Source organism: Tubulanus polymorphus, chromosome 5, assembly GCF_964204645.1.
Source record: "Tubulanus polymorphus chromosome 5, tnTubPoly1.2, whole genome shotgun sequence".
NCBI classification, from domain to species: domain Eukaryota; kingdom Metazoa; phylum Nemertea; class Palaeonemertea; order Tubulaniformes; family Tubulanidae; genus Tubulanus; species Tubulanus polymorphus.
In genome coordinates, this window is record NC_134029.1 from 7,252,914 (window position 1) to 7,269,792 (window position 16,879).

A 16,879-nucleotide genomic window follows, 5' to 3' on the forward strand; every position below is an offset into this window, starting at 1 on the left:
TAAATCAAAAATCACTTTTTATTCAATGAATATAGTGAACATGTGTAATAATGTCGATGTAACTGTTTATCATTTACATACACTCGAATCGGTGAAACCAGCACCTGCAAAGATCGAAACGACACGTTTCACCGAACATTGTGAGCATAAGAGTAAATCTACAAGTTTTTTTTCTATATAGATCTTCCATAAATCAAGCCAGACATCTCGTAATACCCCGGTATACATATACACGGATTATAATAGTACCAGTTTATATAATTATTCATTGATTAGGGAGAAGAAAGTACAAAAATATTTCATCTCTATGTAGATTACACTGCTTGCATTCTGTACAGTGAGATTAAAATGAACAAAGGTGACAAATATCTCCCTATATCAATTCAATTTTTCAGTTACGACTAAATGCATCGAGGTGTTCAAATATATTGTAAATACACGCCATACAAATGAGTGATGACCCTTGAAGGATGGGATATTTATTTAAGTACGGTTTATTTGAAGCTCTTACAAAACTCGATCACAAACATGACATCATTTTAAGAAACGCTGAACTAGACAATTTCTCTTACTAATCTCATTGGCATACAAGTATAGGCTGGAACATAAATACTTCTTTCATCAGGATTCCAGTGTTCTCCATATGCTGGAATTTTTAAGGGGCTGCATTCATTGTTGAGTGTATGAAATTTAGGCTACTGAAGCAGCAAGGCTTCCGATCCTCCAAAAAATACACAAACTTAAGCTAAATTTTGGTGTAATCTTCTATACTTAGCTCGATATTTCAAGCAATGATCAGCATTGATAGAATATTCACGTCGACCCTGGTTAGTGCAGAAGACATTTCATAAGGGTTGGCTGATTTTCAGAGTGGTGGATATAAAATAGGCCCTTTAAAACCTTTTGTGGAGAACACTGGATTCCATTAACACATTACTTTACCTAATCAAAAATTGACTGGCCTTCATGACTTTCTGCATAATGACCTCAAACATAACCAGCAAACATTTTCTATGGAGCACATATGGTAAGTTGGGTGACTGGATAATAAAGACTATTTGGCATACTCACTATGTAACATTCTGTTAGATATTTCTTTCATTTCTCATTAAAAATACACTACACATCTCGAGGCATCTCGATTACCAAGCAGACATCCATACAACTAGTAGCTTATACTAAAAAAATTGATACCTTGTCTCTCCTTTCTGCCGAGCTTAAAAGTCGACACGGCCAGCCGCCTATCTAGCCTATCTACCCTGCGCATTACTTTATTTTTAAATCATGATCAGGCTAAACCATAACAGACCTGGCAGCAATAGAAATAAACTGATGACAAATTTTATTGCAATTTACGTAAGTGACCCGGCTGATTAGGAGAAACAAGGTTTTCATTTTTTTTAACTCGAGGCCCTAGATCATTTTTTTGGTTTACACGTAGGAGATCAAAAAAGACATTTATAACGCAATAAAGCGTATTAATTCTTATTTACATCGAAGATTAAAACGTCAATGTTTTTTTCTAATTTCATTCATATTCATCATTAATATTATTTACATGAGCGTGGAGTAGAAAAATAGTAATAATTGACAATGTAAAAAACAAGTATTAATAGTAAAGCACCAGAAGATATAACATAGGAAAAACAGATTGAAGACAAGTTTCATAAAATCACTGCTGAAGTTGTTCTGATGTATAAGCGTTCATAGAAATCACTGACTGGTCCATTTCAGTTCATATATAAATATAGTGCAAAAAATCAAACGAATCACAAAAGGGTGGAGTGGATCTAAACCCGTTAAATGTCATTTGTGTCATGACAAAAAAATTGTACAGATCTATTTTTCTGATCTATGCGTTAGAAATAAACAAGCTTCTGGGTTCATGATATGCCCTCTTTTTAACCAGTGACAGATTCTACATTTTTGTTTACTGAATTCATTGCTGTTATGTACTATGCATACCAGATAGAATGTCCAGATGAACTTCAACAGTTCAGTTTCACCCTGATATCTGGTTGAATACAGCCATGGTGCGTCTAAAATTCTGCTGGCATGGAGCAACTCTAATAGAAAGCATTTTTCGAAACATTGTAAATTTTAGATAATGCTCAATTATCGTATTTCACCAATGTGAATCATGCCGATTATAGTAGATGCCGATTATAGAGTATAACAACAGGATATGGCATCATAAGTACTGTGTATATCTCGACAATGCTTCCAATGGGTTTACTCGAATATTCAGATCAATACATAACCAACCTAGGCACAGCACAGCACAGCACAGCTGTATAATGTAATCAGTAACTGCTATGCAAATAACTGGCAGTCAGAGTGCCAGAGATAACAGCTATAAATAGATCTAGTTAACCCTTTTAGTCATATATATCTACAGACAGTGAAACAGTACTCCGGTCTATACCCCTCTTAAGAGCTTGTTGTGCGTATACATGCTCCACTAATGGTTACAAGATTTACACAGTACACATAAGATTTCCAGGCGGGATTAAACTTTCATGTTGGTACAAGATGTTCAGTCAGTTGTTCCTGTATACACTCATATAGCATGATATATTATTTCAACAATGTTGGTATGTTCAGCGAGACATACAAGAGCTGCCCATATTGCTGACAACAATTTCACTTCTTATTCAGTGACAGATCAAATTCATCAATTGAATCACATTTTGTTTGTTGAAAGTTCCAAATTTATCAGATATTGTCAGTAAGGGTCATTCGTAACACCTTTCCCTTTCTATGTACCACCAGTAAAACAGCCAAAAAATCAGTATAAGAAATACAGAAAAAATCAGGAACTGATGGCAGCTCTGTGTCAACAAGATGTAAACAGGGTTCTTACAGGTTTCCCAATTTCATTTTCCATAACTTTTCCATATTCAGATTATAAATTTTCCATACCCCTAAGTTACACATTGCCAACCTAGATAGAACAGGCAATGTGTAAGCCCAATCAAAGTAAATAAGTGTCAATTATCGATACCATAGACAAAGTGTTTTCATTAAGTTTGTTATCATTTTATTTTGAGACCATTTTCTGATTTTCCATACCTCTTCAAAGTTTTTCAAGGGCTTGGAGAAAAAATTCCCACTTCCCAAAACCTATAAGAACCCTAGATGTAAGTATTCATTTACTTCAGTTTTTCAATCCATGATCCATGACAAGTGTACCGGGTCATACCAAGAGCAAATAATTCATTCTCATGTTAAAAATCAATCATCAGATTCTTTCAACTGGAAAGAATAGCGACACAGGTTTTTCTAGATCTAGACAACAATGAATGAATCAGTACCTAGACGAAAGACTTACAATTATTGAAATGCGATGAGGGCCATTCGTAGAGTCTATACATAACTACAGGTAGGTAGCCACTCATAAAAGTTGACCACTTCTACCTACGAACATAATGCTTGAAATTACATACAGTGTAATCAGCATAATTTCAAGTATGTCCTCTACGAACAGCCCCTACTGTAATAGTGTCTGATAGCTCATCAAAAACATATCAAAACCCGCAATATTGACAATAGATTGATTCCGAATAGACAATACGTTTGTATTATACGTACAACACACAGAAATCTGCGATCAACTAAACCTATTAATAATAGGAAAAATAATACAACAACGGAAGAAAATATCTACTGTAGATGTCTAGAAACATGCATAGAAATAATGACTACTATTCGTATCAATAAAACAATCATCACTACATCATTAATGTAGTTTGCTCCAGCTTCATAAAAAAAAACACAACGGAACAAAATAAACATATCGCAGAGAAAATATATTTGAACACGTAAATGCGTTGAATTGTCATGCACAGTTACACTACCATTGATCACAAAAAGAAACATTGTCACTGTATGTCGTGAGCCAATCCGTACCATTTGCATCTTTTGTCCACTTCAAGTCAACTACTTTATCGAACCGGCGACATTCGCGACATCCGCACGGAAAAAATTACGTCCTTTTCGAACGCTTTTTCGCCGATGCCGATCCACGCCAATTCGGATGGGCTCGTTCGATATGTTTTTTCAAGCCGATTTCCGTGTCGAATTCTTTGCGACACCGACGACATTCGAGTTCGTGTTGCATTTCATTACTCGAGTCACTGTCGACGACAGCGGCGACAGCGCCGTTGCGCACGCGATCGACCTCGCCGCTCGGCAACACAACAATGTGATCGTCAAATTGCTTTCGCGCGCGTCGTCGACGCGAGTATTTCTCGTAGTCACGAACTTTATGCACGATCAACAAGTGATTGCGCAACGTGCGCTCGACGACGAAACTGACTCCGCACTCGGGACAATCAATCGACTCTTCCTCGGCCCGATGTTCGGCGACGTGGTCCTCATACGCGCCTTTGTTTCGGCTCGTAAACGAACAGCTAGAACATTGATACAACTCACCATCATCATCATCATCATCATCGTCGTCATCATCATCGTCTGAACTACTCTCCTCACTTTCCTCCTCTTCGGCATCATTCTCGACGGATTTCGAACGTTTTATAGCAATTTCAGGCAGAAGATGAGAAGATAGTTTACGTTTATTGTTATTATCATAACGTCGAGTGGACTCAACTTTTGCCACTTCTGGCACGGCAACGTCGGATTTACTTTCAGCCAATTGAGTTTTCACCACTTCCGATGCGGATTTAGGTTCAGCCGATGAAGTAGCTGAAGAAGGGACCACGACTTCGTCGGGAAATCGAGAATAGTCGATTTTAGCGCGCGGAATCTTGTGGAAATTGATGATGTGCTTTTCGAGATAGTCTCGGCGATGGAACGCCTTATAAACTTGACAATCGCGACAAATATAGCACACGTATTTGAATAATGAACTCGTATGCGATTTCTTACTGTGGATTAGCATGAGTTCCTTCGTGTCGAACACCATCGAGCACCGCGGACAAATATGTTTCTCGGGGACAGGGGGCTCGGTGGGCGTCTTTTCACTAGTGTCGAACATATCGTTCAATTCATTTTCGACCGTTCGTCCTTCGTTACTATTTTCCACCTCTAACGCTTCGAAAACCGACGACTCATTCGACGACGTCGATTTCGGCAAGATCGCCACGTTCTTCTTACTATGCGCATTTTTGACGTGTTTTTCGAGGTCGCTTTTCGACACGAACGTATCGTTGCACGTTTTGCAGAAATGGATATCGAGCTCTCGCATCTGTTGGTTGGACTTGGCTTTCCAGCACGTGCGCGAATGTTCTTTTTGACTGTTCTTATCGGGGAATATGCGCGAGCACAGCAAACAGATGAAATGGCCTTGTTTTTCGTGGACTTTACGATGTTTGTACAGACTATCTCGGTAGAAATATTTATTGAAACAAATCGGACATTCATACGGCGCGTACAAGGACTTTAATGACTCTGAAGTCGTACACGGCTTCGACGAGGAATTCCCGCTTGATCTTTTGTTCCCTTTTCCCGGCGAAGAGCCGACTGTCGCTTTTTCTATGACGCTGTTACACACAATGCCGCTACAAACTTTGATATGCGCCAGGAACTCGGCATTGTTGTGACAAGTGAAATTACACTTATCGCATCGGGTATAATGACATTTATGAACTTTAGCCAGATGATTGACGAGATCGACTTTCTTTTTGGCCAATTCCGAGCACAAGAAACACTGATACCGATACTTGCGGTATTTCATTTCGTCGGCGTAATGTTTCTGAATGTGTCCATTGAGCACGTTCGCCTTGCGAAACACGGTATTGCACATCGGGCATTTCACAATCCACGTGTGACCCTCTTCCGGGTTCAGATCGCCGTGCGTCGTCGAGAAATGCCCGAAGAAACTCTCGCGCGATTTAAACGCCATCGGACATCGGTGACACTTGAAATAGCCGTCGGCGTGTTTCGAGCGCATGTGTTTATTCGCGGCCGACTGCTCCTCGAACAGGCCGTCGCAAATGTTGCACATGTAACGAACTGTACGCGATAAATGCAAGCACTTCACTTTGATGTGATCGGCAAAGCCTTCCTTCGATATGATGTTCAGACCGCATTCGGGACACACCTGCGGCAGTATCCGCTGATGTATACGTGTGTGAGCTTTCAAACTACACGCGCTCGGCAACGGTAACTGACAGTGAGCGCAAACGTCGTCGAGGCTCATTTTTCCGCTGCCCTGGAAATGATCGGCCAGTTCGTCGGACGTTTTAAACCTCATCGGACACTCGGGACAAAATATGTCGTCGGAAATTATATTCAAACGGTCGGTATTTTCGGCCGGTTGCGAATCGGAATTCTTCGTTTTCGACGATTCGAGAAGTTGTTTCTCTTTCGGCGCCAGCAACAAAACGTTCACCTTCAGATCGTCGTATTTCGGTGTGATACCCGTTTCGGTGTGCTCGCGCACGTGCTGAATGTGCGCGCATTTATTGTAGAAAGTTAAATTCGTGCTGCACACGTCGCAGTAGTAGCTGATTTCGACGCTCGCGCGATCCATATGCTCTTTTAGACTCGATTCGAACAGGAATGTATCGTTGCACGACTTGCACTCGTGAACCGACGTCGGCGCGTGTATTTTATCCGCTGCAGCGATCGTCGGAACGTATTTCGGAAGCGGATTCTCGTGGCTCAGCATCGTCACGACGGTCACTCCCCCCGAAACGAACGAGCTGTCTAATTTCTTCTTTTTCGCGTTGGTAACGCCTTTCGGAGCTTTGGTCGTCGTCGTAGGGGTGGGATTCTGCGGAGATGTAGTCGGTGGTTCCTGGTTAGATTTCGGTGGCGAATTTCCGTCCGTTTGCGGCGATACTGAGTTCAAACTAGGCGATAGTCGAACTTCACCGGCTGTTCCACAAACGGATTTCGATACTGGCATTACGTCCGGTGTAGAAGACGTGCTCCGGCGACTGTCCGAAGATGGTCGTCTGCCGTGTCCTCCTCGCGGTGACATATTTCGTCCGTCATCGTACATGTCCATATGCATCGAACCGGGAATCACTGGAACCATACCGTTATTCATCGGTATCAAGTCCAGATTATGCGGGCCGAACATTCCGTTATTTACGCACATCGGACTGTTATTTCTCATATGAATCATACCCGCGGCGTGCGCGTTGTTTTGATGATTGAAGAAACCGTGAAATTGCGGCGGCGCGGCAGGTGGAAACTGCAACGGAACGCGAGACGGCGGAGGCATCATCGTCAACGGCGGACCGCGCGCTCTCGACATCGGTATCTGATACGTTTGGAAACATTCATTCGGCGGAATGGGAGGCGGGTGATCCCTTAACCGCGGGATAAAATGATTCATGAATCCGCGCGCGGGAAACGGATTGCGTGGAATATTCATTTGACCCGGTAATGGAACATGTGGCTGCGGGAAATGTTGCACGTGACAGTTTTCGGGTAACGGCAGGACTCCGAACGGAGGTGTGTGCTGACGGTGATTAGATAACGGTAACTGATTGTTAGGTTGTCGTCCGGTAAATTGAGGAACTTTAAGAATCGGCGAATTGTTCGCCATGAGATTCTGTTTGATCGCGCGCGATCGCCTACGTTTTGGTTTTTGCGGCTCCGCGCGGACCAATCGCTCAAGTTTTTCCAGACTGTTCAAGTGCACGGAGGAATCGCCGGACTGATTCTGGTCATCCGGATGACTACAGAAAGTCGGTATATTCAACGGCACGTGATCTCCGGGTGGCGGCCTGTTCAGTTTGTTCGCAACCAAATCTTCGGAACGGCGGCCCTGATGAATATCCGGTTTCAAGTTGAAGTTTTCAATGTTGTTATTGTCGGATTTTTCTTTCGTGACGGTCGGTATGTCCGAAATATCATACGCCGCCATCAGATCCTGAAAACAGTCATCCATCGTTATTCTGAAAAGAGAACGCATTGATAATATACATTACTATCAGTCAGTACTTGCATAGAACTGAGTTTGCATAGAACTAAGTTAGTGTAGAACTGAGTTCTATGGTACTTGTTACTGTAGACTCTGCCTTACTGGTGAACTAAAAAAAAAAAATCTACAGTAAACCTTGCCTATCTTAAGACAAACTGGGTCCAGTTAAACCAGAGTTACGGATCAGAAAATACATCAGAAAATCATAAAATGATTCTTTTTTGTGGTCCGAGTTATTCAGAAATCATAGTTGGCCATGTCGGAGGTTTATTTTACTCAATTCGATGACTTTTACAAAATTGATATGGAGAGACTTACAACAGGGTATGCGGTCGACTCTGTTAACTATGGTCAAAATGCAACACTGAGAAAGATGGAGTTTACTGTAGTTTATATGGATCTTTATCGTTCGCGTTTCGAACATTCGTCAACAGCAGACTCAGCCAATCACCGAACAAAATGTCATCAGTCTGATTGCGTTACGACGCGAGACATCATCAATCAAATTATAACCTCCGCTCACCGATAGAAAAATAACGTCGATCAAACTTCGACTGAAGTTGCTCGAAACGAGATAAAACCGGATACCCCAGATGTACTGAGGAACTCGGCGGTAAGGTTGGATGAGTAGTGGTAAGGTTGGATGAGTAGTGACGTGAGCCACGCATAACCGACGTATTAGTCAGTTCAGATTTAGCTCCAGGGAAATATAATCATGTTTCCATGGCAACAGTTCTTCATCACATCGACGACGACAGTACGCGATGATCGGTGGGCACTGCTGAAATTTTGATGATTCGACATCACAAGAGTTTCACCCAGGCAACCGAAAATCATTCCCGGCCAATGCATACTCGATGAGATTCGAAATACTCTCATTTCTTCCGAACGACAGCATTCTCGGTCGATGCCGTGTATATGACTAACACTTTTAAGTTGATTGGTAATGCTTATCAGAATTCCCAGGTTCTGAAATGGATTCACCCGAATCAAACATTCAACGACTAGGTTACCCGTAAATGGTTACCCGTACGGAAAATAATTGAAACTTTATCGAAGATAAATACGCGCAAAAAACTTTCATAATTTCTACGCACATAACATGACAATCTTAACGGTCTACCACATCGCGAAGGTGTGACATACTGCATAGTACTTACCGGAACTTACCGGCTTACGGGTTGAAGTTTTTAGTTTCGTCGCAACAGTCCGGCGAAAATTCACCGAACTTAATGCGTAAACGTACGCGACAACAGTAGATTGGAATTAAATGTATATATAGGAAATACTGCGGTGTACTGTACAACATTCAACACACAGTAAATTCTCTCACGGTTCATAAAGTCAATGTACGCCATAAACGCATTGGTTTGTGGTTATTTGTCTGGTGGATATCCACTGTTGTTCACTATACCGAACACAATAATCACCAGGCTTATGAATCATCGCGATAGACTGACAGTCCATTATATGCTGGAAGTACAGCGCCTGTTTACAATAGTACTTCCATTATGTCGATAGGGGCGGTAGGTAGAATAATAACCTACACTACGCGATAACAATAGCAATAGCAATAACGACTGCTTAAACTTCGACTCGAATACTTTGTATGGAAAAAAGAGGCTCACCAAGATGGAGTATCACGGGCCCTAAGTCCAGCATCCTAGATCTATAAACGACTTTTATCTTTATCCTTAAGGTGTAGATTTCGGAAGTTCTACGTTTAATAATCACCCGTGGTTTCCGCGGGCTTTCCACTAGTTTCAAAAATAATCCTGAACTTGGCACCAGTATCTCGTGGCGTCTGCCTGGTTCATAATAGTGAATATAACTCCTAGGTTTAACTAAGGTGAGTATCGATTCAGCCCAATGTATAAATAAGTTAAACCTGACGGACGAAAGTAGCTGACCAGTTCGAAAAAGAACTTCATGCTTAAGGCCGGTGTCATCTTCATCCTCGGGGTTAACATTTTACAAAATCATCACTAGATATGTCCAACCACAGGTTCAACTTAACGATCAGTCAACCAGACAAGTAGGCTAGGCCTGACAAAAATTCACTGAAAACCTTTTTGACACGGCATACAGTTATCACTATTGATGGACATCGTGATAGTCCCGTTGAAAGAAAGTTTGACTGAAAATATCCGAGTTGAGCAAAAATCTGGGGCAACTGGATCCGGGTCAGAATATTATTTCAAGGAAAGAATGGGACGACAAAATATTTTCAGATTGTCCAGCGAAGCGATTATTTGAGCTGACCAGATCCAGGGCTATGGCAGAGTCTACTGTATAACATAATTAATGAAAGTTTAGGTTTTTTAAAATTAGTTTTAGGTTAGGTGGTACTTTCCAGTATGATGTACCATGATCCAACAACTGGAATAACTGGAATACTTTGGCACAAAGCAGGCAGTAACAGATGTCCAACAGTAACTGTTTACTGAATAAATATTATACCAATTAGCTAGAAACCTATAGAATGAACATTCAATTGGGCCAGACTCAAATATCACCCACCGTTCATCATCGGAGCACAAAAGCCATTGGACTAGAGAATATTCGAAAAACCGGAAATCTTTTCACCGATGTTCAATCAAACGGTAGATACCGTGTCAGGCTTAACCATACAACCATACAACAGATTCATAAAATTCTTTTATATCATTATCTTCTTACATATGCCACCGCGCCTGTTCCGTACTCGAACATAATTGGATAGCCGTTTAAAAGTAGGTCACATTCTGTGCCACTGGTCCACATTTTCGGTTTTTAACGTACACAAAAAAAGCACAGAATTTTGCGCGGCGATGATAAAAAGAAAATTCAATGAAAAGTCATCGTCGAAGTCAAAGCAGTCGCGTAGTACACACATATACACACAATATGCACAGAAAGTTTTCGATTTTTGCTATCATACATACCTGCTACCCGCTTATTGTTTCTGATCAATACAGTACTTCACTAATATGCCTTCATATTTAGACGATACATGTACACAACACATCGATATAAACGATAAAATCTGGTCATCCTGAAATATAGATCGTGGAGAGAATCGTTACAAATTTCGCATTCTACAAGCGATTGTCGTTCAAGTCAGATGAATAATCCGATTTACAGCTCGAAAACATTCGAAATTTCTTCTTAGCAAGCGCAGCGAAGCATTGCTCCATTGGTTGTCCCCACAGACCCCAAACTGGGGGTGGAAGCGGGTGGTCCATATATAAGGTCCCAACAGATCAGTCATTTCTGGATATAAGGAGTTTTCAAGAAGTTTAAAAGGAGGAAATTTCATATTTCAAGGAAGCATCTGCATCGCTTTTATATCATAATTACAGTAGACTCCACCTAAATCAGTACTGTTTATCTCGGTGAACCATCAATTCGATGGTTTCATAAGCAATGTTCTATCTTTGACACACCGATCTCAGTTTCTAATTCGGTAACCGCCTAATTGGGCATAAAAAAATCTTGGTTCCATCTGTAATGATTTAGGCGCAGTCTAATGTACAACTCGTGAAGTATCTCATCGCCTATTTCTCAAAATTGAAGGAAGTTTAAAGGATTTTCTGGCATTTTGCTCAAATTAATGGAGTTTCAAGCTCCTTCAAAAACATCTTCCATTTAGAAGAAGTTTTTAAGGAATCAAGAAGTCGTAGGGACCCTGATATATTCAAATTTCCTCAAATATTTCATTGCCTCCCTCTTGTTTTTAAGAACTAATAAGATAAAACCTCAGTAAAAATGTTTTGACATACGTATCATTTATGCATTACCTTTTTTATCTAATGACATTTTTTTCAGCACATCTCCCACAATCAGTTACATAATAGCTTTTAATTATATACACTAAGGATGTCCACAAATCGTCTGTTGAGCATATGACCACTTCTGAAATTAAAAACATTTGTTATGACAGATAATCAGTTCAAGCCAACCCAATAAATCTCATCGCCGAGACTCCATCCGTGAACCTTATTTCCAACGTTTAAACTGTCCGGTCATCCAAGAGACATTGGTAGCGAAATTTGTGACCAAAGTTACCATCATTGGAGGAAGGTAAACTGATCAGGCCCAATCCAAATCGCTTTAAGCTAATTAGAATTTTGATTTTGCTTTAACTATTATACTTCACTTACACCCATACTTGAGTGTATATAATTTGAATTCATCCTGATATCTCGTAGGCCTATATTTAACATGATTAACTTTAAACTGATTAATTCTTTTAATTTGTACATAGTGGGTTTTTATCGTATGATTAACTTCATTCGCCCCAACCTTTAACTATGCATTGAATACAGGCTCAGAGGAAAACGATACAAATGCATTGTAGCCAAAGATGCCCCATGGACAGAGGGGCTAATCGTTTATAAAGGACATTCCTCAACATAAATCAAAATGCAACGATTATTCATGGCCATGATCACAAAACATCGTTTCTGTTAGAACACTATTTTACGCGCGCACCCAGTAGTATACTATTACGGGCATGTAGAACATAAGGTACCCACGTGGCTGGCTTAGTGTCAAGTTACTTCAAAGCTAAGATAGTTTGACCGCACAGATACAACTACATAACCTTTTTGTGGACATAGCTATTTCAGCAAAAAAAAAATAGCTAGCCAATAAGCTTTGCGAATGTACAATGATTTATTAGGCTTCCTATAAAACATATCTACTTTACCTTACTATGATTGCAGTTGCCAATGATACCTAAATAGACCAATGGATCAGACTCGAATATGATTTGAATTTCGAGACAGCTCTCGAGTGTAAGCCATTGCAATAATGAATCATTCATATAACTACACACCTAACTAAAACACGTCATGTAACAGGATCGAGAAAGCCTCTCTTTCTCTCTCTACCTATTTCATTCAAAAATCACCCGACTTACCACAAATGAGCACATAATACGCAGAAAGAATTTTTCACTTCAGTTCATACACCGCACATGCAGTATAGCGTATACACACAAATCTGACCTGCATGGAAACTCGGCTGGGTGAGTGTAAATAGCATGCTTCGTTCTATTCATACGCACATCTGCCTTGTCAGAGATATATTATTCGGGCACGTCCACTACGCGCGCAGGGGTGAGTGGCAATTATTCAATATTCTCAATGAGGGACTATTTCCTCTCCGCAGAGGGAGTATAAGGCTAGGTTCAGGGAAGAAGATGCAGCCTGATGCGGATGCTTCTCATCATTTCACTGTGTGTCAAAATAAATGAAATGGAAAGCCTACAGCAACTGGCATTTGCTATAGTTTTCTGACCAGTTTGACATAAATGTTACTAGCACCAGCAATGGTTTTTAAATTTTTTTGAAAAGCAGAAAAAACAAACAATGTTTTCATCGAGGTTTCAAATATCGAGGAAGTCTTTTTTTTATATTCTTTCATATTCCAAATACCGTACTGTAGACAGCTCCTAAATCAGTACTGTTTATCTCGGTACCATTAATTTGGTCGTTTCGTAAGCAATTTCTATCTTAAACATTATCTCAACTCAAGTTTCTAATTTGACAACCCCCTAGTCCTACTAAGGTGAAAACATATCCCGATTGTAATGATTACGGCATAGTTCATTGTACAACTACAAATTAGACACAAATTTCTAATAGCCTATTTCTCAAAATTGAATTTTCTTAAGATTAAAGGAGTTTGAAGCACCTTTAAAAACAAGTGGGCATACAGTCCTGATGAAATATTGCTTACAAATCAATCAAATTGAAGTAGACATATCTTTAGGAATGATAGGAATCCCAAACTTGGGCTAAGACTTAAAATCATGCTTTTCAAATCAATTTTAGATCGACATGTATTTGAAAAGAAACTCCTCTATATAATAAATCAGTTATTGATTTGATAGTTTCTTAAACCCTAGCTTTATTCGGATAATATTGGACAATTCAAATAAATCCTGTTAAGAGAAGATAATCCGTTCGACCCAAATTTGTAATCTTTAATTTCCACTCAAATACAAGTTCTCGCTCAACATCAGCGGCATTATAGGCCTATGGTCCAAATGCTGGGAAAATGCATATGAGCATCTAAGATTTTTCTGGGAGAGGGCCGCAGACCCGCTGTACTTCGAGCTTCCCGCTTTCGGCACTCGCTGGTGACACCTCCAAGCTTACAAAAAATTCTGCTAATCCCCTGGTTGTAGCATTCACAAATTGCTTCCGCCAACCCAGAGGTAATGATAATGATCGAGGAAATTACAGACTAGGAATAATAACAGGCTTAGGGCTTCAAATGCACGGGAAATGTTGCGAAATTAATCCCTACTATCTTTTTTCTCATGCCTCAGTACAGTCAAATGTACCATAGTAACGATAGACGTAAAGACAATCAATTTTTAATTGATAAATTCAATTAGGACTAAAATATCACGCACTTATAAATCAATCACTAACAATTTATAAATAGGTGGTGAAATAAGACGGTTTATCCACCCATAAACTTTGAGCATTTACTATTTAGGCCTAGTTTATGTTTCAATTTCAGCCCAGATAGTGTTTCCACAAGAAGTACATTATACAGACCTCATATGCTACTCGACACTTATTTCAATTCAGGGGGGAGGTGTATTTGAGGCCTAACAAATTTCTCAGCTCTAGAATGTTCACCTATCAAGTACTTCGATTTCCTATTTCAAATTCAAACCCCCTACCCTGTATGAGTTTCTGCCAGGTGCGGTAGGATAAAAAAACATTCGAAATAATAGAAAAGATGTTACATGACAAGCAGTTGATTTATTCAGGTATCCAGGCCTGGTAGCATGAGTTCCCAAGTAATTCTTCATATCAACCTCCTTTAAAACTGATGGGATTTGTTGCGCAACTCATTAACTTCTGTGAACTAGCTAGCATGCTGAGAGAGCTTTCTGCTGCTTCACAGAAACTCTATTGTATTGCTTGTGTTTATCATTCTGAATTTTTCAACCTTCCGTGTCCATATTTTAGGGCTATGCAAAACCCGAGCCATCCAATAGCTTTCAGACATGAATCAACTACAAATAATGCAAAATGTTATTTTTCCACTGATTTTTATAGTCGATGTGTTCCGTTAATCCTGTACATTACTAGGCCTACCCCTCGCCTGCCAGCCATTTTCCAATAAATCAGCCCCAGGTTGAGGGTTCCTATAGCTCCCGCCTCATGTGGAATAGAGCAAAAGTGTCTAAGAAAAAATTGTAGACAAATACGTATAGGCCTAACCTATATTAGAGACACTTTTTAGAACTGACTCAGTTTCTGATATTGACTTCATTATCAGTAGACCCGTTGGCACAGAATTGCTGAGTACATGAAGATATAGTAGACAAAAACCCACAATAAAAAGAAAAACTATCTGGTAGCTTAACGTTTCAACTCAATTCTATGAGCCATTTTCAATAACTGTTTTTGAAAATGGCTCATAGAATTGAGTTGAAACGTTAAGCCAGATAATTTTTCTTTTTATTGTGGGTTTTCGTCTACTATTGATATTGGACAGCCACTTGTCTATGGAAACCAACATGAAGATATTTTCAATTTTCTCAAATAGCCCACAAACGAAACTTGAGAATTTACCTTCGGTTTTCTCGGAGTCAGTCAACAGCTACCGATCTGTACTAACTACCGCAATGAACTTTTTCAAGGTGGCATTAACGGCACATTGTTAGCGGGCATTCAAATGTCCGCATAGCAAATGTCACAGAAATGTGACTATGGCTGTTGATTAGCATGTCGCAATAATGCCACTACAGCACTTAGGCCTAAGAGATTTAAACATTGTAAATTCGGCCGCACTAGATGGTGGCATATAAATCGTGGCATATTCTTATCATCATGGATAGAGGGCAGCACTTTGATTCGGTTTCGCTATAGCAGAGATCCGTAAAATTGGATAATTTGCATCATTGCGAAGGCTATGACACCTATTGATGTTGTGGTGGACTACTCATGGTGAACATTATTGATCATCTAATCTATTAGCTAGATAATCAATTACATTCACGATGAGTAGTCTAAACGTGCTGGCTGACGAAGACTTAGTCACTGGGGAAGTTCACCCAGTCCTGGCAGTGGCTGTCTCCACAGTGTATCTACGTTGCTCTACGATCCTGTGTAACCACCCACCCAGACACGTTCATTCAAATTCGCGTGACTTTTGCCGACACAACTAGGCCTACTGTAGGCATTTTTGCCTGTGTTCAAACTGCGATATCTCAGCAAATAAACAACCGATTTTGATAAATAAACTATCTACACTAACCTTATGACGTTTTGTGTTTGTTCATTATATTTGTTTGAGGATAAAGCCGATTTTACTACGATTAAATTTAAGATACAAAAATGATGCGCTGTTTAGCGATGAGACACGCATCGCTCAAGTGTCTTGTTGCTAACGAACTACAGTGTTACAATGCCTAGTTTCAAAGTGAAAAAATTGTGTCATTTTTGCTATTTCTGTATTTATATCGCATCAAGCACGGACTATGATGAAGGAACCTCCGAATGAACATAATAATAAGAAAACTGAATATGTGAGGTTTGTAAAGAGAGTTTATTTTTCACAATCGGTTTAGTGAAACTGGATTTCTGGTGGTTTAAAGCTGCAGTGATCTAAAAGTATCGAGAAAATGTCGTTCGCATCTTAGTGTCTGTGCCGTGGTACATCAGACACTAAGGTTCTTGGTGAATGGGGAAGAGGTTTAGACAGCCAGTCCAGACAGCCTTCCTACACCGGCCATGTCGACGTTGACTTAAAACATCAACATACGTCCACCACGTAAAAAAGGCCAACAACCCAACGGCACACGCCCACACACCAGCAGAACATGCCTTTCTCATCAATCCTCTTTTAGACTTATATTACTCATATAGGCTACGATAGGACTTACCATTTTTACTAAAGTCAACGATATCGATCGCGAAGTGATTGGCGCCATCATCACTGGAATATGGTTAATGAGGATGGATAACATCA

The 16,879-nt window shown here is 40.0% G+C and overlaps 1 protein-coding gene across 1 annotated transcript; it reads right to left on the reverse strand.

The window, feature by feature from the left end:
• On the reverse strand, positions 1–9,277 carry LOC141905521 (zinc finger protein 532-like). The gene is made up of 2 exons (XM_074794399.1): positions 9,058–9,277; positions 1–7,871 (listed from the first exon to the last, which is right to left on the reverse strand). The coding sequence occupies exon 2, from the start codon at positions 7,862–7,864 to the stop codon at positions 3,986–3,988; it is 3,879 nt and encodes a 1,292-aa protein (XP_074650500.1). The 5' UTR covers positions 7,865–7,871; positions 9,058–9,277; the 3' UTR covers positions 1–3,985.
• Positions 9,278–16,879: the final 7,602 nt, after the last annotated feature.